This window comes from Zootoca vivipara, chromosome 9, assembly GCF_965207765.1.
Source record: "Zootoca vivipara chromosome 9, rZooViv2.hap1.1, whole genome shotgun sequence".
Classification (NCBI taxonomy): Eukaryota; Metazoa; Chordata; class Lepidosauria; order Squamata; family Lacertidae; genus Zootoca; species Zootoca vivipara.
This window is the reverse complement of record NC_142592.1, coordinates 18,506,053-18,532,826: the sequence shown is the minus strand read 5'-3', so window position 1 is coordinate 18,532,826 and position 26,774 is coordinate 18,506,053. Positions and strand designations below refer to the sequence as shown.

Sequence of the window (26,774 nt, the reverse complement as noted above, 5' to 3'; positions counted from 1 at the left end):
CTCTTTCCCAGAAGTAAGACTGGAATCCTAACTTCACCTACCTGCAAGTAGGGCCCACTGCATTCAGCAGGACTTATTTCTGAGTAGACATGCCCTGCAATTTCTCATTTGTTGTGCAATGGTGAATTTGCACAAGTTAAGTTTAGAAATTAGTATTGGTTGCAGAATTCAACTTCCTTAGAATTTCAGCTTTGTTGGGGTGGGGGCGCATCCTGGTAATGTCCCAAACAGGATGTCCAGGGGGGGCTTAAGAGTATAATTTAAGTGCTTTGAAGAACTCTGTTTGTCCTGTCCAACAGCTATTGGGAAATATGCAGCCTGGATTATCACATAGCTATGCTGCCTTTCTTCCAGCTATGCTTCAGTCTTCTGGGCCCCAAGGGAAATATAAGTGTTGTGTTTTTTAAGGCTTTAATGACTTGGTTGTGTGGAAGCAAGTAGCTTATTTACAAGCCTCATTTGTCAAGGTATGGCAGAATCCAGTCTTTCTCTGTGCAGAATTTGGACTCTCTTTCTATTAAAACTTTGCTCTGTTTTGTCACTTCAAAGGGTATGAAATCCTGACTACCGTAGATTTGAACCTGTAGAAAAAATGGAATCAATATTCTCTATCAACTAGTACGTAATTGTGGTGTGTGTGTGTGTTTTAACCAGGCAGTAAAGAAATAGAAGTACCTTATGCTGTTTTACTTCTTACACAGACAATTGACATTTGTGGTGGGGATGTGATGGGATTCAAAAATATGGGAAAGAGGTAGCTATTTTTATAAGACAAATGTCATTGTGCATGACCTCACTTAAACTAATTAGTCAGATACCTTTTTGGATTTGTTGCAGGTATCCTCCAAGAAAGAACTGAGAGATTGAACCTTTCATAAAAGGCAGTTTTGAGACTGTGATTTACAGCCCAGATGGTCAGCACTACAATTATCTCTTGCTGTGATCTTTTGATATACAGTTCTAAAATAGGTACCCGGTGGGTGGCTGTGGGTGTGGTGGGCTGCATCATGGAGATAGTTCCAGGTTCAGCCTTCAACATCTTCCGTTAAAAGAACTTCAGGTAACAGGTGTTGAGAAAAGGTGGTCTTTCTGAGACTTTGAAGAACCACTTCACGCCCAGGCAATACAGAACAACATGGGTAATTAGTCTAAGCTAGGTTAAGGCAGCATCCTGTGCACTATATGAGCCTAAGGACTGTTTCTGAAATACAATATTACCCTTGTCAAACAGCTGAGCTAAGTGAAAGCCAATAGCCACTGAATAAAATTAACATGAGTTAATTTTATAGCTTCCTTGAAAGCTGTTAATGTTGGAAAAAATATCTGCCGTGCTTTCAGCGGATCATCATTTTTTATTTAGCAACATCGGGAGTTTGCAGAGAAGTGGCTGCAAGGTATAATTCTGGCCATCGGTGCTCTGCAGCTTTGAACGTTAGTTCTACACGTTGCTTCTACGAACCCTTTGCTTAGGACTTCACAGTTGCGTTGGATACAGATTGTGGGAAACTCCCATTAGATGAACATCTTTTTTTTTTAAGGTTCTTAATAGCAATGCAACAAGTCATATTCTATTGGACAATGTAGTGTAGCCCCAGTCCATGACCTAGGAATTCTGGTGTTAATCATAAACAGGCAAACCATGTGGACTTCTTTCTGAACCCAGGTTGGAAGGGTAGGGAGACAGTGTCTTCTCTCCTCACCCACAAACATCTCCTCCAAACTCCCCATGAAACATCTGTGGGAAGGAAGTTAACTGCACCAGCTCTGATGTAGTTCTTGGCCCCTTTGTTGCTATGTTGGGGCAGAGGAACAGGGATGTTGGGATCATGTGGATTCAAGGCTGCCCCCTCTCTACTTTCCCACTTGCAGAACATCTACACCAGAGGAGCTTTCAATAAGCGTGGGTGCTGACCTGCTGGCATCCATCCCTTCCTTTCTGCATAAAACGTTCCACGGCTACTCGCTATAACAGTGAATAAACACTACATTAAAACAAAAAGCAACTGAAGCAGCACTAAAGCCCGAAACAACAGTACTAAATGAAATAAAAGCACGCATGTCACAAACAAACAAACTGCTATTGAAAACCAAGGGCACCATGATAGCGATAAATACATCTGTTAAAGACTCAGGAAAATAAGATTTTTATCTGGCACCTAGAATATAGTAAAGTAAGTGCCATCTTAGTATCCCCATAAAGAGTGTTCCACAACTGGGGTCCAACCACCAAAAAGGGACTCTCTCCTGTTGCCACCTCCAAATGTCTGAAGGTGTGGACAACTGAAGAAGGACCTCTGATAAAAACCTTAAAGGACAGGCTCATGAGGAAGCAAGTGGTTGCCTTAACTGAGGCTGTGATACATGTAATGCCTTTAGAAGTAATGTTTCACTCAGTTCTTCGGTTTCATATAACCCTAGAGGAGGACTCTCCTTTGCGTTTGTTTTCCACCAAATATCTCAACATGGATTAAGCTCTTGTCCTTCTTCCATCCACCCAGCCTATGAATCGTAACAATAAAGATTTTTAAACGGTGAATTTCTGAGTGTTTTGAGACTTCAAAAGTCTCTGATGATGGATACGATTTATTTGTTTAGAAAATGGCTGCCCCATCTATCCAGTGCATTTGCATCGCACAAGGTAGCATAAAACAAGTAAATGGCTACACTTAGCAGTGAGAGAGGCACTCAACATAGACTCAGGCCTTCTATTCTTTATAGATTTTTGTCCTGGCCTCCTCATTCAAATTGGCTGTGGAACTAAGCCTTGGGAGATAAATTGGAGCTTCCTCTATTGTGAATAAAAGACTAGCTAGAGAGAGAGAGAGGTAACATTGCTATTGCTGCAAATGCAGGTGGGGGGAAGAGAGAGAGAGAGATTGTTGTTAGATGCTAATGCATGGGAGATCTTGGGTAAGACAGCAGTATGGGTGCTAGGTTTCTTCACAGCAGATCTCTCCTTGTGGTGAGTGGTCTTCAGTCCTGTTCAGGTGCTGCTGCTTCACCCCCACTGTGTATACCAAAGACATAGATTTGGAACCTAGACTGCACCCAGCGGCCCCCACCCCACCTTTTGTGTGCTCCTTCCCATAATGTTTGCATGTTCAGTGTAATGTCCGAAAGGGGTGCCATTGCACTGAATGCGGGGATGCTCCTGGGACCAGCAGTTGTGTGAATGAATAGAAATAAAAGAACCTTCCACCCCCCCACCCCCGGTGCCACTGCCAAGCTTTCCTCCCTTCCTTAAACAGCATAATAATTCAGCATGCATCATGACCTTTCCTAAAAATCAGAGTTCTTTGTCTTGTACTGACCATCCAAAGAGGCTCGAAATATTTCCAGGAAGGTTTTTTGTTGTTGTTACTTGCTGAACTTTCACGTGATATATCTCTGCTAAGGTTAATATTTGACTTTTCCCAGGTTGGTGATTTGCTTTGCAAATCCTATTTCTCCTCCTGTTTGCATAGTTTCGAATTGCAGCAAGTCTGTAATAAATGCATGGAGCTTTAGCAAATACCAGTTTCATGCTCACTATTCCCTACTGGCAAGGCGTGGGGGAGAACAGATTTGGTTTAGTAAGATAAGCACTTCTATAAATATGCTTGGAAAATCAGCATTTGCTCTTGAACTTAAGAGTAGAGTTGGCCGTGCCATTAGAGTTTCAGATAGTGACTTAACAGTCACCTCTAGCAAAACCAGGGGCTCTTAGACCCTCCCCTTTTCATATTACAGGAGAGGAATAAGAGGAATAAAATTATTGTGTAAGAAATATCAGAGTTGCTTCCCCCCTCCTTGATTGGAGTTTATGGTTTTACAAAGATGCCCAGTGCCCTGCAAATGGCCTGTTAAAAATCAACAGGTGAGTGTAGCTGGAAGTAAAACTGACAATGCTGTGAAATCCTTTATTCATGTAGATAGGGATTAACTCAGGCCAAAGTTGACCTTGCGTTACTGTTTTAAAAGTAAAAAGTGGCCATTTTCATTTTCAAGAGAAAGCAGCTGAGGAGCCCAGATTCTGAACGTACTGCTGCTGATCAGGACAGGAACCCAACACAGCTTTCTTGCTGAAAATCACCCTGGTTGCTGCTTGCTCCCAAAGGTCCCTTTTAGAGGCAAACAACATTTGATAATGATAAATACTGTACAGGTATGTATTGCTCGTAGGCCATTGCAAAGTAAAATAGCAGTTGTGGGGAGCATGGTTTGGTGGGAAATCAGCTCAGATCCCCAGTCTGGACCTGAGTTGTTAACTCTGTATTGCAGGCATGCCCAACAGGTAGATCGTGACGTCTGTGGTACATCACTGGTAGATAATTGGCTCGCCCCAAAGCAGCTTTGGCTCCCCTAAAAAAAGCTCAACAAATATTTTAGCCTGCACCCGCCAAAATGGTGCTTTCCTCCTCCCTAAAAAAAGCTCAACAACTATGACCTGAATCCCCACAAAGGGGGTACAGTAGATCACTGCCAGTTTTTAATTCTGAGAGTAGATCACAGTCTCTTGGGAGTTGGCCACCCTTGCTGTATTGCATTAAAGAGTGTAGAAGAATTTCTGACCTCTGATCCATTTTGTAATGGGGAGGGGGGTGGTAGGGGCAGGGTGACATCCAAGGCACCTTACCAGTCTACAATTCCCATGGGGGGGGGAAGGTGGAATATCAAGGTAGTATCAGGGATGATCAAGGGTGGCCTTAGACTGGTTGTTTTGACCTGGGTGTTCCCCCTACTCAAAACACAATGATCTGTCCATAAGATGCATAAGCAAGAATTCCCTCACTCGCTTTAAAAAGAAAAAAAAGGAATACGGAGTTTATAGGAAGAAAGTGGTACAACACAAATATCCAAGCCTCCTTTATGTAGACTGAGCCATTCCAGTATGCATTTTTCCTATGAAATTGAAAGTACTGGGGTGGGAAAGGTTAGAAGTTATTTAAAACAGACTCATGCTGAAATAGGTTGAATGCCATCATCCAAGCAAGGATGGTTGGCAGGCATTAGTAAATTCCATCTCCTCTCATATGTTGCTATTTTTGTCTTGTGATCTTCGTCTGAGAGATCTGCGTGCTCCAGTCCCAGGAAAAAAACAATGCATAATGTTCCCCATCAATATTTCACACAGCACAGTTTATCTTAAGAGGGGGAGGGGGAATCACAGAATAGCCCTGTGGTTAGCTTTTGAAAAATTGGATATTGTATTGAATATGCGAAACCTTTTTGCCAAACGTGAGTAGCTTGGGTTCAGTATACCCAAGGGACCGTTCCCAGCTCCTGCTCTGTGTCTTTATCTATAACCAGTGAAGTGTAGGTGGGTTCCCAGGAGGCAAGACACAGTGATAACTGCAAGAACCTTTATTGAACTAACAGAACTGGACAACAGGGGCAAAACAACTGCTTATACTGTATACATTTCTGAAGGCCTGGGCCACTCACACTCCCTATGTGATTGGCTGTCTAAACTTCCAAGCTGTGAATCATGACTCAGCGTTTAAGGGCCAATGGCAGAGGCCCAAATCCTGAAATGTTCTGTGATTGGATATCATGTATCGAAACAGAACACAGGGGCTCAGAATCCTTGGTCCAGATCAGAGTGGATTTGATTTAAATCACTAGTCAGTAAGACTTGATTTAAATCTTCTTCTTTTTTTACAGAAAGACACAATCTTGCTGGTATAATCTTAATATTTGCAACCAGATGAAGGTTTCAATTTTGGAATAATAAATTTTCAGAGTAGTTTTTTACAGTTATATCAAAAATTACTGATTTGGTTATATTATTAGAAATAGATAATAATTATGAAATTATTGAGAGGTCTAATCAGTTAACTGTTTATATTTGGACAACTTTTCTGCTGTACTTTATTGGAAGGAGAAAAATAATCATTCCCTTAATAACAATTTAAACCATTTATTTAACTGAAACAATAACATTATAGCATATGTATCCATGTTTGTTAACTGATGTGGTTAAACTTTTTTTTTTTTTTTTACAAAAAAACAACCTTAGACTGAGTTTTAGCACACATAAAAAACTTAAAACAAATCCTTATTTCCTGATGAATGGCCTTTGGACTATAATGTAACTTAAATAGAAAACTATCTTTAGAAAGATTCCCCCCCCCCAAAGCATTTTATTTTAAATATCCAATTTAAATCAAAAAAATCCTATTGAAATAAAAAAAAAATCCGATTTTTTTTTTTTAAAAAAAACACACCTTGATTTTTATCCACGCTGGTCCAGACTCAAGCTCAGGCAAACACAGACTACTGAATACATAACAACCACTTCCTCAAATAGTTCAAAGCTTGCTCCTACCATATTTTCATCTTTGCTCAACAGCAGCAGCAGCACAATATCCAGCCCCCACATAAATCGGACTGGGATTGTGATGGTAATGTTTGCTGGGAGAGGCAAGATAGCTTTGGTGCTGGTTCTTGGCTGTACCAGAGAGGAAGCACTCTGGTTGTAAAGAAGGGAACTGGAGTTGTATGAAAAAATGGAGGCACCCTGGCCGGTAGTAGCACACGCATCCACGGATAAACAGTTCCATATTCAGCTGATCCCAAGACAGAAGCTCTATTTAGTCAAGAGATACTATAAGATGAGTATGCAAGGAAGCGGGTAGGTTCACACTTCTTGTCCCTACCACTGACCTCCATCCAGAATTTCTCCAGTTACAGACTCTGGGATCTATCGGCTCTGCACGCACATGCAAGAGCAGAGTCAGTCGGCATGATCCCGATCTCTCCTTCATAAGGTTATTCTACGCTGTGTTAGCTCAAAATCTCAGGGTTTGTTGCCGTAAGAGGCAACAAGGTATATGCAGATAAGAAGCTGAAAAGGACTTCTCTTGCAGTATGATTTAAGACAGGGGTCCCCAGACTACGGCCCCCGGGCCGGATGCGGCCCAATTGGCCTCCCAATCCGGCCCGCGACGACCCCCGCTGCCGCCGCCCGCTCTTACGGCACGCGGCGCGGCGGCGATCTTCAAAATCGGAAAAAATCGCCGAAAATCCTTTGTGCGCATGCGTATGGGCCTCTCCCGACCCAGAAGAGGTCATTTCCGGTGCACTTCCGGGGCGGGGAGGCCCATACGCATGCGCACAAGCGATTTTCGGCGATTTCCCCCCCGGCCATGTGCATGTGCGCATGCGCACGGGCGCGCACTCCCCCTCCCTCTGGCCCGCTGCGTGCGCACTCCCCTGCCCTCCGGCCCGAAGCCCGGTAAGTCTGGGGACCCCTGATTTAAGACATATCCTTTTTATACTCCTAAATAAGTCTTCTGTTTGCACATTTGTGTTTGGTTCACGACACAACACTGATGACCGGGGTGGAAGGGGGGTGGTGCTTTGCTAATTACTCATCATCCTCATCAGTGATAGCAATGATGCTTTCCAGTGCTTTTTTTCTGAAAAGATAGGAGGAAAGAAACTCACCATGATGTTTCTTTGTTTATTGCGGGACCAGTCGCAGTCCTGCCTCCCTCCTCCCCACCGGGCAGGGGCTAAACGTAAGATGTGATTGATAAACTCAAGCAGACAATGATCTAGATTAGAAATAGACACAACTTTATTAATTACAGATATAGGTGGAATTTTTGCTCAGGCATTGTGTGTATATCTCCCCCATTTTAAAAAAATATTTAATTTTTAGAAGGCAGTTTCCCCGAGTACTTGCTTAAAAACAACAACCCCTGGTGCTTTCTGGTGTGTCTCTCCCTCCCTCCTCCATATTTTCTACAATCTTCAAAATTGCAATGACTTATTTAATTGTGTGTGTGTGCACGCGCGAATAAATAATCGTGTTTTCTTCGTTGACAACATAACTTATTTAAAACATTTTCATATCACCTTTCCTCAAAATTAATTTCAGGGCAATTTGCAAGATATAAGAATGCAATGCAAACACTTCTACTTAACACCTGAAAATAAAAGATAAGAGCAAGTAAGAGAGCAGTTAACACTACTGTACTTACAAGTACAGTACATTAAAAGCCCAAACAAATAAAATTATTTTTTGCCCAACCCTTAAATGAAAACAAGGTTGGCTTCCATCAGCACCTCCTAGAGAAGGATGTCCCATGGTTTGGGTGCCACTGCTGGAAAAGGCCTTCTCTCTAGGTGCCAGCCACTTCACTTCTGGCAGGGGAAAATACAAGGAGCCAGGCATTGGCAGGTGATCTAAGGCTGCTTGAAATGCAGCTAGGCCATTACTTTGTGAAAGTGTTGGGGAGTGGGCTTATTTTATTATTAGGCTGTCAGTATGTTCTTTATTATGTTTGTATCATTGATGTTCTGTAATGTGTTTTTAATGTTGCACACCACCCTGGGATCTTCTGATAAAAGGTGGTATATAAATATAATAATAATTATTATAATAATTATATTTTTTCTTATTTCGGATGGAAGCTGCTTTGCGGGAAAACACATCAGAACAAAGCATTTTGCTTTGAGATAGTCGCTTTGTACAACAAAGGCAGCTGAGCTGATTAAAAAAACTTGTATAGACTTGGAATTCAAAATGAAAATGATCTGCCCATTCACGCCTTGCCTGCCATACACCCAAGAATCAGTGGACGGCACCTAGCTCTGTGCCAATAGGACTGTCACAACTTCTTCAATATCCCATCTATCTGCTCAGGGTCTTTCTCCAAGCAGTAAATACCCAACAACCAACCACTACAGCCATTCCTTCCAAACCACACAAAAAAGCAGCAGATGGATTAGGGATTAGTAAGGAGCAGGTGCTACAGCAGTGCTCTGTAAACAAGTCTGTGGGCCAGGTGTTTCAAATTGAGCACAGCTGATTTTTAGCTCCTCACCCTCACTTAGTCAGCCGCAAGAAGTGCCTAGGTCAACAGGGCTGCCTCTCTCCTTACTGCCCTGCAGCAATTGGACAGGTCAGTGTAGAACAGAATCTTTAAACTAGAAATGTTTTCTGTACGTGCATTGCCATTCCTTGAGAAACCTATGGCAGAAATTGCACCGTGTTGCATGCAGCAAATGTGTTAAGGGTCATTTACAAAATAGGGCTGCTTCAAATGCAATTGTGTGTGTTCGTTTTATATTTTGATCCCAGTTATCAGATATTGCCATTATTCAAGACTCGAGTCACGCTGATGGTGGTAGAAGTACGTGTGAAGCCTTGTAAAAGTGGCAGAACTGGGTGGTTTATGAAAGTTATAAATGTTGCAATATCCACTCCACTGAAGCTGGCAGCTTTTCGTTTTCACATGCTGTAGAAATGCTGCTTAAATAAATAGAAATTGATCTTATTTATCTTTGAAATTCAGTATATTTTCAATTTAAAAGAATTAGCAAAAGAATCCCAGTATATACATATGAAGGTTTGTATAGAAATTGAGTGAAGCTGGAAGTTCTGTGATTTCAAAATACAGCAGTGTTTATTGGGTATTTTTAAAAAGCACCCTGAAATATCTGAGACTCGCTGACATAAGATTATAAAATGTCATTTTTACAAAGTATTTTGCAGCATTTCCTTGACTTGTAGCTTCCAGCTTAATTTACTGTTAATTTAATTGATATGGTTGGCACTGGTTTTTCAGCAGCTCAAGCCTGTCCTATTTAAATATTTTTTCTTAATCTACTTATTCACTTTGATCGTTATGTTGTAGATTTTTTAAAGCTGTGTTTGTTATGCACAGCAGTTCTTAACTTCCATGTTCCTCTTAACGATCAACCTTCTTGAAATTTCAGTGATTGAGTCTGTAATTGTGTGTGTGTGTGTGTGTGTGCGCGCACACACACACACACAGTAAGCCACAAGGGATAAAATGTATAAAAACCATGAATGAGTTGCATTTCTGTTTCCCCCAGCTTCTGGTTTTATTATTATTATTAAATATTTTCTTGATTTACAAAGATATATGCAATGTCTCTTGTAACATTTTTACAAATCAGTTTCGTTTGTTGAGACATTGGGAAGAAAATGGAAAAGAAGTAGATGGGGGAGAGATGGGTGGGGTGGGGGTGGGTGACGATGTTTCTATTTTACTTAATATATTGGGGGGATTGTCAGTGTCGCTTGTGCAGGTTCTCTGCTGTTTGCTTGTGTTCCTTTGGTGGTGAGAGATGTTGGGGCTGGCCTAGGGTATGGTTGTTCATTTGGGGTTGGCTGTGGTGTGTCTTTGTTTTGTGTGTAAGTGGGGGTGGGTGGGTGTTTTGGATCAGGTTAGCCATATTGATTTGTATGCTGTTGGTGGGTTTTTGTCATTGTCTTGTTGGGCTATGTATGTGATAAAAGGGAGCCATGCCGGGGTGAAGTTGTCTTCTATTTGTCCCCGTCTCAGTTTCAGCTTATTGGTTAGTTTTTCTAATAAGGCTGTTTCCCATACTATTTGGTGCCATTGGTCCATGCTTCCTCCTGACAGGTCTTTCCTTATGGTGCTCCTGGTTGCTGAGAGTAAGTGGGTTATGAGTTCTTTGTGGTGTAATTGGGCATTATTGTCTTGGAAGGTGTGTTAGTAAGGCCAATTCTGGGGTCATTTCTAATGTTTGCTTGGTTGTTTTGCTTATTTCTCGTATGGTTGTTGTCCAGAATAGTTGGATTTTGGGGCACTCCCACCACATGTGGAAATATATGCCTGTTAAGGAGTACCCTCTCCAGCATTTTGGTGAGGTTTCTGGGCGTATTAGCGCTAGTTTTCTTGGTGTTAGGTACCACCTGTAGGTGATTTTCAGTGTGAGTTCTTTTCTTTTTGTTGATATGGATTCTCCAGCTTCTGCTGTACAGTGGTACCTCGGTTTATGAACACAATTGGTTCTGGAAGTCTGTTCATAAACTGAAGTGTTCATAAACTGAAGCGAACTTTCCCATTGAAAGTAATGGAAAGTGGATTAATCTGTTCCAGGGGTACTTAAACTGAAGCGTTCATAAACTGAAGCGAACTTTCCCATTGAAAGTAATGGGAAGTGGATTAATCCGTTCCAGATGGGTCCGCAGAGTACTTAAACTGAAGCGTTCATAAACTGAAGCATGGGTGTAATTGGTTCTGGAAGTCTGTTCATAAACTGAAGCGTTCATAAACTGAAGCGAACTTTCCCATTGAAAGTAATGGAAAATGAATTAATCCGTTCCAGATAGGTCCGCGGCGTTCATAAACCGAAAATTCATAAACCGAGGTGTTCATAAACCGAGGTTCCACTGTAATGCATAGAGAGCAAGGATTCTGAGATCTTGTTCCTGGGGAGAACATTTCACCCTCTACAGGCATCATCTGGAGCTTACAGTTCTTGTCGCAGCCGAGAGCCTCCGTTTTGCAAATTGCAACAGAGGCAGGAAAAGCAGAAGCAAAGCACTTGGCAACTCTCTATGTGTAAAACTCCTGCAGCCTCTTCGCGGTTGCATGATTTTGTGGGTCTGACCTGCTCCAGGTGGTGGCTCTAGTAGACTAAAGGGGCCATGGCAAGGCAATCGGAAGCAGTCAGTTGTGTGTGACACTTAAGCTGGAACAAATTTAGAATGTTGCTTCAGCAACCAGTAACAGACAAGGTTGCAACACATCCTCACAAGTGAGAGAAGCTCTTCTGTTTAAAGGGACTTGCCCATTTCTGCAACTTTAGATTCCTGTTGGACTAAAGTACTTTTGAGTTAGAGGACAGTAATGCGATCTCTTTTCCACTGAAGCACTTGAGGACCAGCATTCTATCTGAAGCAAATAGAAGCTAGCCTTCCATTTATAGATTTATATACCACTTAATCATCACAATGCGGGTTCTCTATTATAGAGAGCACGATTTGCGGTGGGGGGGGGGCTAGCAAACCACGCCTGAGTCAAAGGTGGGGGCATGAGTGGCCACTGTTTGATTGGATCTGGGCTGTTGTTGGGCAAAATCGCATGTTGCAATTTGGTAAGTCAAGCCCCTGGGGTATAAATACTTAAATGCTCGTTTTTCCTTCTCTTTGGCTGCGTTTCTGATCCCCACCCTCCCTCCGCTGTTTTTTAGGCCTCTGTGTTGACATTGCTATGACTTTTCTTGGTCGCCTGTATTCAGGGGCCGGTAGGAATTTTCCCCATTTGGCTGATTGGCTGGTGCCATTTGGGTTTTCACCTACTGCATAGCAAATAGTCACAACTTGTAAGGTTGGCGGTTAGGCATTGGTTATTTTGGCGTGGTTGGGGAAATCCCGGTCAGGAATACAGGGGCTCTGTGCTGTGTCCGTAACCCCAAGGTAGGGGGCCAGGACGGCATATTGATGCCTCTGGGAGCCTGAAGGGAGAGGGGAGAGTTCATTGCACCCGGGTCCCTGTCTCTCCCTGTTGGATTTCCTTGTGTTGACAAGGCAAGTTATTATTATCATTTCTGTCCTTAGGTGACAGTTGAGAACCGATGCCTACGCAACCACTCACATGTTTTGGATTCAATAGAGTTGTGGCCAAATTCATGCCAAAAACCATTAAACTTAAATCCTGTCTATGTGGTGAATTATTTGGGGGGGGGGTTTGGGGACCTCCACATGCAAAGCTCTTCAGCTATATTAATTGTGCAGCCTCATCTCTAGGGGTGGCCTGCCTGGTGATATTGATCTTGCATCTTGACCTTTGATAGTTACCTGGAAAAGGTGGCTTCCCCTTCCTTCAGCCATGGGCCTTCCGCAACCATTTGCTAAACTATTTCCTAACAAAAGTAGTTAAAGGCAGTGGATTGGTGTGGTGGTTTTTTTTGGAGGTGGCAACAATACAAAAAGAGGTAATAACAGATCAATCAGGCACCTTCACTGTGCTCTTTTTGGCACCTGTTAAAAATATTTCTGTTCAGACCAGCCTACCAGATGCTTTGAAAGTTGAGGTAATTTTAATTTGCTGTAGTCTTTTAACTTTGGTATGTTTTAAATTGGTTTTTTTAAATAAAAATATATTGATTGTAAATCAAGTTGTAGAATTGTCTCGCTTTTACTGTTTTATCTTTTGTAAGCCATTTTGAGGTAATGTATACAATTTTTCACGATCAAGGGTGGGGTACGCATTTTATGAAATAAATAAATAAAGCCAGTGCCATATTGACAGTTTGTTGAGCCCATTCTCAAAATCTCAAATTCTCTTGAGGTTTACCTGCTACGTACAGAGTCGTCTTCTGGATTTATGCTTCAAATTAGCAACCAGTATGAAAGACTTATTTTTCACAGCTGAGGAAACTTGGTTGTTGTTTTTTGTATTTCCATATTCTTTCCCCATTGCATCCCTTCCTCCCTGAGTAACAGTCGTTAGCAGCTCTGGACATGAATCAGAAGAGTATATTTAAAATCACTGGCAGCAAGATCATAGCGACGCTAATCTCTGTTAGCCTTCTGGCTGGGATTTGCAGAGCAATCTCTGAAGGGTTTTCCTAGACAAGACTATTAAATTAACCCAAGGAAGCTCCCAGGTGAAAAGCCTGCTATCAGCCTGCTTGAGGGAAGAGGTAATGACTCTCTGGGGCTTAGCTAATAATCCTCAGCATGCGTCCGGCAGCAGCAGCAAGACTGAAATAACCTGCTGGTTTTGCTTTCCTAGTATTGTAACTCCACACTTTCAACGGGGGACGTTTGAGACAGGTCCTGCAGGAATCCCTGATTCATACAGCGTTTTGATATAGCCTTCTGAAAATAAAACAAGGCACATCCTTTCAGGCATCGGTAACCCCCTTGCCAGTCTTCAAGTGACTGCAGTGGCGCTCAGTTAATTTCCAGGCACAGTTCAAAGTGCTGGTGTTGGTCTTTTAAATCCATACAGAGTTCATGACCAGGGTACCTGGATGATCGAACTACTTCAATTTAGGTAGCTTGTGCATTGAGATTTTCAGGCATTGAGATCAGTGGCTCACCTCTGGGTGCCTCTGCCATCTTGAGAGGTATGGTGGGTGGCAACTTGGGATAGGATCTTTTTGATGGTGGTGCCCAGTTTGCAGGCTGTTCTCTCGCTCCAGAAAGGCTTCTTTTTTTTTCTTCTTTTTTTTACACTTTGGGGCATGCCCACTTGGACATGTAACACCCCCTTCCCCAGGCCTGAGCATGGGTCAGAGCAAGCCTTGGCCTGTAATATGTTGGCTATGAGCACTTAGTATTGTCTCCTGCAACTGACAACAGCTTTCGAAGGATTCAGGTGGGGGTCGTTTTGCTGTCTTGGAAGGGCTCCTTTATAGCAAAGGTTGCAAAAAACCAAACCAAATAATGTGTTCTGCCACTGAGTTACAGACAATTTCTTGAAATACCGGTACCTGGAAGTATATCTAGGATAGGCTTAAGAGAAGTAACACTGTTGATTATCTTTGGTGGAAAAGCCTGGAGAAAGACGCTGCAAAATATGAAAAGGTCTTAATAATAATAATAATAATAATAATAATAGTAATAATTAATACTACCATACATTATTATTTGGAATACATGTATGAATGTGTTATCAAAAGCAACCCTAACGCTTGATAAGATGAGACATTTTACACTTTCCGCAGAGTGATGCATTTGCACAAAGCACCCCTGAGGTTTTCGGCTGCACTTCTTCTCTGCCGAGTACACATCCAAGAGGCATTATCTCCATGTCTCATGCAGTCTCTAAAATCTGTCCAAGGGCATAACCGTTATTTAAATCATCAGTATGCCCAGTCTGTATGAAAGAGGTGAGTGTGTTGAGAATCTAAATAAGGGATGGAGAACCTGTGTCCCTTCAGATGGACTCCAGATCCCACCATTCCTGACTGTTGGCCATGTTGGCTGGAGCTGATGGGAGGTTAACCACATCTGGTCACAGGTTCCCCCGTGCCTGATCTAGGTTGTCCCTTCTGCGAATTAAAGGGCTCTTTTGCTGCATGCAAGAGGGTGAGATCCAGTGGAGTCTTGAGGAAAGAGAACATATTCCCCTGTTCTCCCCTGCAACCTCCTGAACAAACTCCCACACTTACAGAGGGACCCCCACACATCCAGGAGGAGCTTTTCAGGGGCTTCAGAAGATGGAGAAGCTGTCTCTCCCTCTCCCTCCAGCTTCCTATGAGTGCAATGCCTCTCAGAAGAACTAGGTGTCTAATCCCAGTGGCTGCTCCTCACCTTCGGAACATCTGTTTATTGACAGTTGCCAAAACCAAGTTCTTTAAGAAGCTGCTGCAAAACTTCACTATTTGAATCGTCTTTCACTTACTGGCATTAAGCTGTCATCAGACCTATTCCCTTAACTGCCCGTGATGTTTAATAATGTATACAGCCACTTCAGTTTCTGAGCCAAGTGCGCTCACTTGAAAACAAAACAGCCCCCTCCCAACAACTTTAAGTTTTATTTCCAAGCCTGTTTTCATTTTGAGAAAGCTTTCCTTGGCTTTAAAACAAAACAACAACAGCAAAAGCTGAACTACCGGTACTTTCCTATGTTGCAACATCTTTTCTTATTATTCCTAGAATCCCAACCAGTCCCTCTTCCCAGGGAACTCTGGAAATTGTAGCTAAGGGAGGGGATAGGGTGTCTCCTAGCAACTCCCAAACACCCTTAACAAACTATAGCTCCCAGAATTCCTTGTGGGGGAGCCATGATTGTTTATCATAGTGCTTTCAGTTAATGGTGTGAATGTGGCCTTGGAAATGTATACCTTAGTGTGTCTTGCACTATTTTAGCTTAGATGAGGGCTTATCCACACTTCCTAGTGCTGCATTTATAGACGCAGGGCTTGGATTTCCAGGTTTGTGTCTGAGTGGGTTTTTTTCCCCTTCCTTCTGCCACTTCCCCCAGGGAAATTCGTGTTTTACCGTTGAATCAGAGCAAACTGAAATCGGGGGTTTCTGCAGATTGCTATTAGCTCTGCTTCAGTAGTAAACACAGACCACTATTGCTAAAGGATACCTTACATTAGGACAGTGATTGTGGTGCCCTCCAAAAATTGCTGGACTACAATGCCCATCATCTCTGATTGCTGGCTGTGCTGGTTGGGGCTGATGGGAGTTGTAGTCAACCAACATCTTTGTTATTTCTGTTACTGAGATATCGAAGCAATGCGTATCAGTACTTAAAGGCACTAAAACTCACATTTAAGCTGTAGCTACACATACACAAAAAAGGAAGTTCTTTCTGGACCTGGGATTGTACACCCACTTCCCACACAGCTCACAAACAAACATCAAATACAGTAAAACAGAAAGAAATCGTAACAGATTTCCTTTTTAATTTAGCAATACATAGTACCAACAAGCATTAGAACTCTAAACAGGGAAACCCAATAACAAATGTTAGCTCCAGGACTACCGTATGTAAACTCTCTCTGCTCAGAAAACAGCCCCTACTTGCGCACACCCTGGGAAAGGGGGGGAAATTACCGTATTTTTCGCTCCATAAGATGCACTTTTTTTCCTCCTAAAAAGTAAGGGGGAACTGTCTGTCCCTGGAGCCGAATTTCCCAGGGGCAAAAAGCAGATCGTTTTTTGGGGTTTTTTTTTAAAGAGCTAAAGTCTAACAAGAGGGAAAGAGGGGTGTTGAAAAGAGATCTGGGAGGGAGATAAGGAACGCTAGCTCCCTTCCCGGCCATGCCCCCTTGCCCAGGCCTCCATTGTTGAATGTTCTGGAGAGGGAGGCTATTTCCTTTCCCCAGCAACATGTGACTGGCTGATTGGATTATCTGGCTGATTATCAGAAGCTGCAGAACTGTGAGTTGAACAGGATTTTTTCCCTTTGCAAAGTAAACTCAACAACTTTGAGCTGATCCTTTAAAAAAATGGGGCTTTTCCTCTTTGCAAACGAAGCTGCACAACTGTGAGCTGATCCCCCCCCCCCCAAATGGGACTTTCCCCCTTTCCTCCTCTGAAAATTTAAGTGCGTCTTATGGTCAGGTGTGTCTTATGGAGCGAAAAATACAGTGTGCAGCGGGGCAACAAAGTCAAGAAGACTTGAGAAACCCAGCCAGCATGATGCATTTCAAGTAACGCAAGAGCCATTTAGTAGTAGTAGTAGTAGTAGTAGTAATAATAATAATAATTTATTATTTATACCCCGCCCATCTGGCTGGGTTTCCCCAGCCACTCTGGGCGGCTTACAACAGAAAAATAAAACATAATAATCTATTAAACATTAAAAGCCTCCCTGAACAGGGCTGCCTTCAGATGTCTTCTAAAAGTCTGGTAGTTGTTTTCCTCTTTGACATCTGTTGGGAGGGCGTTCCACAGGGCAGGCGCCACCACCGAGAAGGTCCTCTGCCTAGTTCCCTGCAACTTGGCTTCTCGCAACGAGGGAACCGCCAGAAGGCCCTCGGAGCTGGACCTCAGTGTCCGGGCAAAACGATGGGGGTGGAGCCACTCCTTTAGGTATACTGGACCGAGGCTGTTTAGGGCTTTAAAGGTTGTGAATTGTGCTCGGAAACGTACTGGGAGCCAATGTAGATCTTTCAAGACCGGTGTTATGTGGTCTTGGCGGCTGCTCCCAATCACCAGTCTAGCTGCCTCATTCTGGATTAGTTGTAGTTTCCAAGTCACCTTCAAGGGTAGCCCCACGTAGAGCGCATTGCAGCAGCATTGCATTGCATTGAGATTGGATCCAGTCCTAACTTGGAAACGTTGTAGATTTAAGAAGCTCTTCTTCTTTTTCTTCTTTTTTACAAAATCACGCCTTAGCTTTTGATGGCGAGCTGTCATGGCTTTGATGGTAATTCTCTGTGCCAGAACACATGACAGTTGAAGACACGTTTAACAGTTTTAAAAAGATCTAATGCAGCTTGAGCAGCCAAGCAGCTTGAAGTGTAACCTCCTACTTGTCGATAATTATAGCCTTGGTCTCCATGGAGCTTTGGGTGTTTTTGAGTCTGATTTTCAGCATGCTGCCTTCTTGATTTGAGCTTTTTCTTTCTTTCTTTCCGAGATTCAAGTGTTATCTTTGAACTGTTTTGCTGACTTCTTACCTCCTTGAGAGGAACTTGGTGTGGAGAGTGTAGCTGTGACACCACAGCAGGGTTTTTTTTCTTGCTCTTGGAAAGCCTGGGAAGATTTCGCTCTGTTTCTACAGCAGTGGTTTCCCCCCTCTGCTGAGATGAAAACTGGACAGCTGAAGCCATCAAGGAGATTTTCCCCACCCCCTAAGTTATATGACTGTGTGCAAATTTACACTTTTTAGAACGTTTCAAAAAAAGTATCTCTGGCCTGTGTCATCAGAATACATTCAAGAAAGCTAATTGTGAGGGGTCTGCTATCAGACCCATTCCTTCATTCTCAGTGTGTGTGGGTAGACTAGTTGCTTAATGTAGAAGGGAAGTCACTCTGTACATGCTCAAGAGATGTCTTTGGATCATCATCATCATCACCTGCTTTTTAAAAGAAAGCAAATGGTCATAATGTGAGAGCTCAATAGGACAGAGGAAAGCAGGGTGGTGCTAAAACGTAAACATCGAATTCAAATGTGTTTTTTCTACTTAAGCTATGGATACATATGAATGGATGATTGTATTAGTATTCAGCCTTTAATCCAAGATTCCTCATGTGAGACTAGGGGCACTTCCTGACTTTTTGCTATTTTCGGGATGGGATACATACAGGCCAATTCAGGTCATACTCTTACAGTTGATTGGAAAGTCGTGTGCAACAAACTCGCTTCCCAAAAAGTCTGGGCTTTTTGCAGTATGGAAAGTGATGGGGAAATGCCCTGGAAAGTGTGGGGTTTCATTTACTTTGATGTAACATCCTCTAACCTCTCAGTAAAAAAAAATAGAAATACAGTCGTACCTTGGATCCTGAACACCCTGGAACTCAGACGTTTTGACTCCTGAACGGCGCAAACCCGGAAGTCATTGTTCCGGTGTGGTGGAGCCAGTGTGGTGTATTGGTTAAGAGAGGTAGACTCATAAACTGGGGAACCGGGTTTGCGTCTCCGCTCCTCCACATGCAGCTGCTGGGTGACCTTGGGCCTAGTCACACTTCTCTGAAGTCTCTCAGCCCCGCTCACTTCACAGAGTGTTTGTTATGGGGGAAGAAGGGAAAGGAGAATGTTAGTCGCTTTGAGACTCCTTAGGGTAGTGATAAAGCGGGATATCAAATCCAAACTCTTCTTCTTCCAGTTTGCGAGGGTTCTTTTGGAAGCCGGACGTCCGACAGGGCTTCTGTGGCTTCTGATTGGCTGCAGGACCTTCCTGCAGCCAATCAGAAGCTACACCTAGGTTTCTGAACATTTTGGAAGTCGAATGGACTTCTGGAACGGATTCTGTTCGACTTCCTAGGTACGGCTGTAATTCTCATTAACTAACCAACATCTTCTAATCTCCCTGAAAACAAATAAGGACCAATATTCAATGAGTGAGTATTCTGGGAGAACCCTGAGGTGTCAATATGAGGGAGATCTTGCAGCTGGCAAAGGTACTGTTGTCATTCTTTGGGCAAAGGAGTGTTTTTGCACTGACCATAGGTCATAATCAGCTACATACCTTTCTTGTAAACACTGAAAGTACATAGAACCAGTGCAGCTGCTCTGCTTTTGTCAAGAGAAGAGGGAAATCCTCTGTACAAGAAGAAGAGAGACATGTGCTGACCAGGTGTTCGCAAAGAACCAAAGCCATTAATCACATTAAATGACTCCCGATAATGGGTTTTAGTTGGTTGGCTTTGCTCTCAATAAAGCTTAACCTCATAAACCTTTGTGCCATGTAAACAGGATACCTACCCATAGTGAGGAACTACCATAACCCTCTCCCACACACATACACACACACACAGGCACACACACAGGCACACATACATACTCGTTGACGAAGTGCTTTTTGACTGAAATCAAATCTGTATGACAACCGGGAAAGTAATAATAATCATATGTGCTTCCTTATGCATATTATTTAGATTATGGAAATATTGACAATAATAAATGTTGGAGAGGGATTTGTGGCATTTCTATACAAGTACAACTTTTGTCATAACAGGATGCATATATTAAAATTGAGAAGAAGCCTATTATCATATTTAGCGCTCCCCGCAAAGGTCTAGCAATTGAATGCTCCTCCTGGCTTGTTGAGACAGCTGCATATGCCAAGATACTGATCATTTTTATAGCTCTGTCAAATGTTTTATGGCAAGCAGCACTTATTTCTTTTGTTGCTCTCCATAGCACCGTCTCATCTAGTGAGCCTAATATGCAGTGAAATAAATTAGCGCAGCAGTTTAGAGATGTAGCATAATTGCAGCTGCCTGGCAAGGAAGGGCCTGTTTAGCAAGCATTTAGATTCATGTGGTGCGTTGAATGTTCTGCAGTGGCATTTTATAGGAACTGGAGCCTGGCATACTGTGCATTTTCGTCCTACAAGGAAAAAGGAAACTGGGTGATTGCTGCGCTTGAAACAAGGAAATGAGCATCGGGTGTAATACCTCCAATTACCCTCCAGAATGAATCAGGAATACAGTGGTACCTCGGTTTAAGTACACAATTGGTTCCGGAAGTCTGTACTTAACCTGAAGCATACTTAACCTGGAGCGAACTTTCCCATTGAAAGTAATGGAAAGTGGATTAATCCGTTCCAGACGGTCCGTGGAGTACTTAAACTGAAGCGTACTTAACCTGAAGCGAACTTTTCCACTGAAAGTAATGGAAAGTGGATTAATCCGTTCCAGATGGGTCCACGGAGTACTCAACCTGAAGTGTACTTAACCCAAGGTATGAGTGTAATTGGTTCTGGAAGTCCATACTTAACCTGAGGCGTACTTAACCTGAAGCAAACTTTTCCCCCTCCTTAGTTTCACAACGTTCCTGTATTTGTACTGCGTGACAATAAATTCAGTATAATACATCAATAAATCAGTTGATCAATAAATCAGGTAGAAGGGTCTGGGAAGGGAACATGGTCCTGCATAGATTGGCCATGCTAGTGTCTCTTGTTTAAAATGTGTGTGAAGATGCTGTTTGACCCCGATTTCTCCACTCTCCTGCGGGTTAAGAAAGATTTAAAATCCCAGAGTGAGATAAGAACTGGACTGCTGAGGAATCTAAAGGTTGAAGACAGACAAGTAACTCACGAGTTTACAGAGATTATGTGTATTGAACTAGTTCTCCATGATGTGTCTTGGCTATACTGCTAGAATTCATACAACTGAACATTCCTTCATACTAAAAATGAAAGGTGGTAGGGGTGGGGGAATCATTCACCTAAAAAAATAGCACAGTTAGGCTCGAACACTTATTTTCCTAGCTTTGTTACTGAGAAGAAAATTCCGCCTTTTGAGACCCTCTTTACAATGTGCGTTGGTAAAGTGCAAACACGGATTTACAACTGAGAGCCATCTCCTCTTGTGAGTCTCATTAGGACCTGACAAGGCTTGAACCCAGGAGCCTTTGATTTTGTGTGTCGCTGCAGTAACTATTGCTGCTGCAACTTGAAGTATTCTCAAACCATGCACTCCTTCCCTCCGCAGGCCTTGGGGCCCACTTGAACTTCCAGAAGGTCTACAAAGAGCTTTGTTTCTTGGGCAGGGGTCAGGAACCTTTTTCAGCCCATGTGGTGGGCCGGACTAGATTTTTTTTTGGTGGGGGGGGGGCAATGAATGAATTCCTATGCCCCACAAATAACCCAGAGATGCATTTTAAATAAAAGGACACATTCTGCTTATGTAAAAACAAGCTGATTCCTGGACCGTCCACGGGCTGGATTGAGAAGGCGATTGGGCTGCATCCGGGCCCCGGGCCTTAAGTTGCCTACCCCTGATCTTGGGCTATGCAACAGTGTCCTCCTGGCTCCAGTTTGTTTCTGTGCACACCTTAGCTCTGACATCTAGATCTTGCATCCCGGCCCTACTTGGGCGCCTGCTTATGCCTTGGCACTGGCAGTTTTTAAGCAGCTCTTGTATGGCTCCCAGCCATCATCTTGGGAAGGGTCTGACTGGGGGAGAGCAAGCTCCCTCAAAATGTTTTTAATATGCTGTTCTGAAGCAGGTTGTAGTTTATGCTTAGTAAAAGAAAATTAGATCTTTTAAATCAGGCACGTCCAACAGGTAGATTGTGATCTACCAGTAGATCACTGGGTGTCTGTGGTAGATCACTGCTAGATCACTGGGACCCCTACAAAAAGTTCACCCAAAATTTTCCTCCTCCCTAAAAAAAAGCTGAACTATGACCTGAAGCCCTAAACAAAAATGGGGCTCCCTCCCTCCTAAAAACTCAACAGGTTTGACCTAGACCCCCCCCAAAAAACAGGGCTTCCCTTCCTTAAAAAAAACTCAACAGCTTTGACCTGAACCCCCCAAAAGGGGGTAGATCACTCCCTGTTTTTAACTCTGTGAGTAGATCAGAGTCTCTTGGGAGATGGCCACCCCTGTTTTAAATTGTTGTTGTTGTTGTTATTTATTAGAATTTATTTATATCCCACCCATCTGGCTGGTTTCCCCAGGCATTCTGGGCGTCTCCCAGTAGAATATTAAAAATAAGATAAAACACCAGACATTAAAAACTTCCTTAAACAGGGCTGCCTTCAGATGTCTTCTAAAAGTCAGATAGTTGTTTATTTCACTGACATCTGATGGAAGGGCGTTCCACAGGGCGGGCGCCACTACCGAGAAGGCCCTCTGTCTGGTTCCCTGTGACCTCACTTCTCGCAGTGAGGTAACCGCCAGAAGGCCCTCAGAGCTGGACCTCAGTGTCTGGGCTGAAATATGGGGGTGGAGATGCTCCTTCAGCTATACTGAAGCATTGGGGATGTATATTTCTAAATGAGTAAGCAATAAGAGATTGAATCTTTGAGGAAGGGGCTGAAAAAAGACATGGAACTGGTGACTAAGCAAACTTTCTCCTTTTGCTTGAAGTTGTTCTATTCCTGCTCAGGCAGCAGGAGCAGACAGTAAAGGGAGTCCAAGGTGGCAGCATGGTGATTAGGTTTGGGGGCTATTACTGGGAAAACACAAGTTCTAATTCCCATTTGGTCATGAGGCTTATGGGATGACCGCCCCTATATTATCATCTGCATTGCAAGATGTGGAAATTACTGGCGTTGCGTACAGGTGAACTGAAAAATGTTCTCCCAGAGGGTTTTTTGGCTGTGCTGTTTTTAAATTCCAATTTATGCAATAATTTCATTCCCTCCACAAGGGTAGACAAAGGAGGTGAAGTCTAGAAAGATGTGCAGCAGGCAGCTTCAGTTGTTAAAACAAGACCCATCATTCAGTTCAAATGGCTTCATGCACGATAAATTCTTAAGAACCCTTGATTGTGCTGGCATAAAGAATTGTGCTCCAGTGACATATAGGAACAGTCACTCTCTGAAACGAAAGCATTTCTGCATCACACTTGGCTCGGGCTGAGCTTTTGCCTTGCTATGACATCCTGTAGCTGCTTAGCTACCGCAAGGGATCTGAAGGGAAAGTACTGACACGAAATCTTCCATGCTTGCCTACTAGGTTTTGTTGACACTGTAATACAGAACAGCGCTCAGGAGACAGGTTGAGCAAGATACTAGCACAACTTGGTTGGCTCGCATCTATATGCTGGCAGAAGGATGCTGAATGTATTAGGCAGTCAACGTTAGGTTTTTCGTTAATCTCTGTCTGTCATGTCATTTCCAGAAGGTAGATTAAAGCTGCCTAGATAGATTGCAGAAACAAAGGCTCGAATGCCTTTATGTTGCTCTGCTCTCTCAAGTCCAGCTTTGTGCTGGATATAGGAAGCGTTAAGGTTTCGTATAGAACACAACATGCTCTGGTTTCTGATGTTTTCAAAAATCAGTAAATTTACATTTAATTGGACTTGCAAATGTTGGACCTGCAAAAGGTTAGAAAATGTCCTGTACTAAGTGATTTTCTTTTTCTCTTTCAGTGAGTATGTTTTTGAACACATTGACGCCCAAGTTCTACGTTGCTCTCACAGGAACTTCTTCATTAATATCAGGACTTATTTTGGTGAGTAAAATTGTTGTATTTCACTAGTTACGTAAAACTTTTGAATGTAAAAAATAAATAAATCTGATATTTGTTGCTATTTCTTCCCTACACACCTGCCTCCAACTTTGTGTCTCTGTGTACCTAAAAGAATTTGCATTGCCATGGGCTGTGTGGTGTCCAGCATCTTCAAACCTAGAATTTCATTTTCAAAAGACAAAATTCTGGAACTGGGACAGATCGTGCCTTGTACGCTTCCATTTTCAGCTGTAGAGAGTTTCACTTGCCAACTTGTTTCTGTCAATCTTCTCAAATTGGCCAAGCCCATCTTTTAAATCCCTAGCGGCCTAGCCAATAGGAACCACCCCAGCTTTTTCTGTAGCAGAATCCAAAATCAGTACATTGTTTAAAATCCTGTTCATATTGTGCCATGCTACCCCAATTTCCAAGGGATTTCTGGTGTTGCTTTAGCTCACAGTCTGTGTCTTCTGTTGGGCAATGAGACACAGTGGAAACTATGGTGTCTTTATGAGGTATGGTTTATTTACACATATATACAATTCGAATCTACCATGGAGGAATCCCCCAGCATTACATTCCAAGAGGTTCTGGCTTCTCTCATAGCCGCAGAATGGGATTCACAACAGACATCAGCAACCTGCTTTTTGCTACCCTCTCCAGCTTAGTAGCTCTGTTGCTTAACTTCTCACTGCCATTGTAAACGCTAACCTGCCCCGAAACACTGGCATTGCCTTTCTGAACTAAACTCTTAAGTCAGGCATCCCCAAACTTCGGCCCTCCAGATGTTTTGGACTACAATTCCCATCATCCCTGACCACTGGTCCTGTTAGCTAGGGATCATGGGAGTTGTAGGCCAAAACATCTGGAGGGCCGCAGTTTGGGGGTGCCTGCTCTAAGTTGAGGGAGGAAATCCACCCATTTGCAAATGAGATTTGCCCTTTCATCCTTTGCTAATGGTTTGTTACCCTGGGATGACACGTAATGCAAAAGGCTGGTCCTGCATGTGTTTGATGCTTAGCTTAATTAAAGTATTAGCAAAGTCTAGCACAGGCATCCCCAAACTTCGGCCCTCCAGATGTTTTGGACTACAGTTCCCATCTTCCCCAACCACTGGTCCTGTTAGTTAGGGATCATGGGAGTTGTAGGCCAAAACATCTGGAGGGCCGCAGTTTGGGGATGCCTGGTCTAGCCTACTGCTTAAATATGCACTGGGTCTGGCTAAAATACACACATGAGTCTAGGAAATCAGCTTTGACACCTCAAACTTTAATTAAATTCTAGAACCTATAGCATTGTGCATAATAGAGATATGTAGCTATGTAAGCAATGCAATATCTGCTCAGAAGTAAGACCCTTTATGTTCAATGGGGCTTACTCTCAGGTAAGTGGATATTGGATTGCTGCCTAACTGTTTTTCGACTGATTCAGACACTTTCCTTTGAATTCTGGAATTCAAAGCTCATGTCCTTAGATCCTACAGCTTCTTGATAAGTTGTGACATTCATATTCCCCACTTAGCTGTTGATTTAATTAGAGAACATTATAACTTTGTGACAACTATTTTCTCAACACTTGGATTTGTGTTAAACATTTCCTCCAAACTATGTACATTGTGGAGATTTATGAAAAGATCTGGTTAGCAACATACCATTTCCCACATTTTGTATGATAATACATTGTAGAGCTAAAGTTCTTATCTTTTCTTTTGTTACAGAAGCAGAATTGTTTTTATTAGGTTGTCTCATCTGTTTTGATGCTTCTCTGTTCAGCTAACATTTTTATATGTCGAGAGGAATTCTTTTAGATGCTATATTTTGGGTTGTACCTGTCAATACTGTGCTTTTTGTGATAAGAAAATTGAAATGTTGATAAGTACTTACCGTATTTTCCGCATATGACTATATTTTTTCCTAAGTTTTTGAAAATTATAATAAGAGGTTGTCTTATACACAGGTAGTGCATAGTGCATTTTCTTAATTTTGGGTTAAAAAATAGGGGTGGTCTTATACATGGGGGCGTCTTATACATGGAAAAATACGGTATTTCTGCTTAATTCAGACTACAGTGAGAATTAATTAACTGAAATTAATATTAGCATTAAAAATGAAAAAGCTACTATTTGCATTAAGTAGAGCAGGGATAATCAATGTTGTGTAGACTTCAGCTTCTGTCTTTCTTGACCATTGGCAATACATCATTCTAACCTTCAAGTATAGTCGTACCTTGGAAATCGAACGGAATCCGTTCCGGGAGTTCGTTTGACTTCCAAAATGTTCAAAACCAGATTGTGGCTTCTGATTGGCTGCAGGAAGCCCCGTCGGGCGTTTGGGTTCCAAAAGAACATTCACAAACAATCACTTCCAGGTTTGCTGCGTTCAGGAGCCAAAACTTCTGAGTTCCAGGGCGTTCAACAACCGAGGTACGACTGTAGTGGTTTCTGTTGAAGGTCCTGGACCTCAATTCACTGAAGGCAACCCCACCCTGAGCATTATGTTGGGTATCTTCCTAAGAAAGTTTTTTTTAAAAAAAAAAAAGCTTTTCGACTGTCACCTAAAACAGTCACCAGAAGAGCATCCTTATTGAGCTTGACTTCTGTCACTGAAACACTCTACTAGACTGACTGCCAGCAGCTCTTCAGGGGTTCAAGAGGGGTTCAAGAGCCCTACCTGGAGATGCCAAGGGCTGGACCTTAGACTTTTTGCCTGCTTTGGAATTCATGCCTTCCACGTGTTCCAGTTCATGCCAAAAAGACACGCAAACAATGTGTTCACCAGAGCTGCAATCTCTCCTCAGTGCCTCTCGCTGCTCCTTAAGGCGTATTCACAAAAGAAATCTCTGAAGAATAACGACATTTGCCAAAGGGTTTAGAGACCTTCCTTGCTTCGTCGTTGTTGTTTTCAAGCAAGAAGGGAGATCATTACTGAATTAATTAATGTATCCTGAGTATTCCTTGAACAGATAG

At 42.7% G+C, this 26,774-nt stretch overlaps 1 protein-coding gene across 5 annotated transcripts in view; it reads left to right on the top strand.

Annotated features, from left to right (window-relative positions):
* The window catches only part of ST7 (suppression of tumorigenicity 7), a 93,808-nt gene that overhangs the window by 28,443 nt on the left and 38,591 nt on the right, over positions 1-26,774 (top strand). For 4 of the 5 annotated variants that reach the window (XM_035126666.3, XM_035126667.3, XM_088676504.1 and 1 more), the window contains exon 2: positions 23,730-23,812. In XM_035126666.3, coding sequence (XP_034982557.1) covers positions 23,730-23,812 — 83 coding nt within the window. Of the gene's footprint in view, positions 1-8,707; positions 8,892-23,729; positions 23,813-26,774 lie in introns of those variants that run through there. The other variant, XM_088676506.1, reaches the window with a different exon arrangement.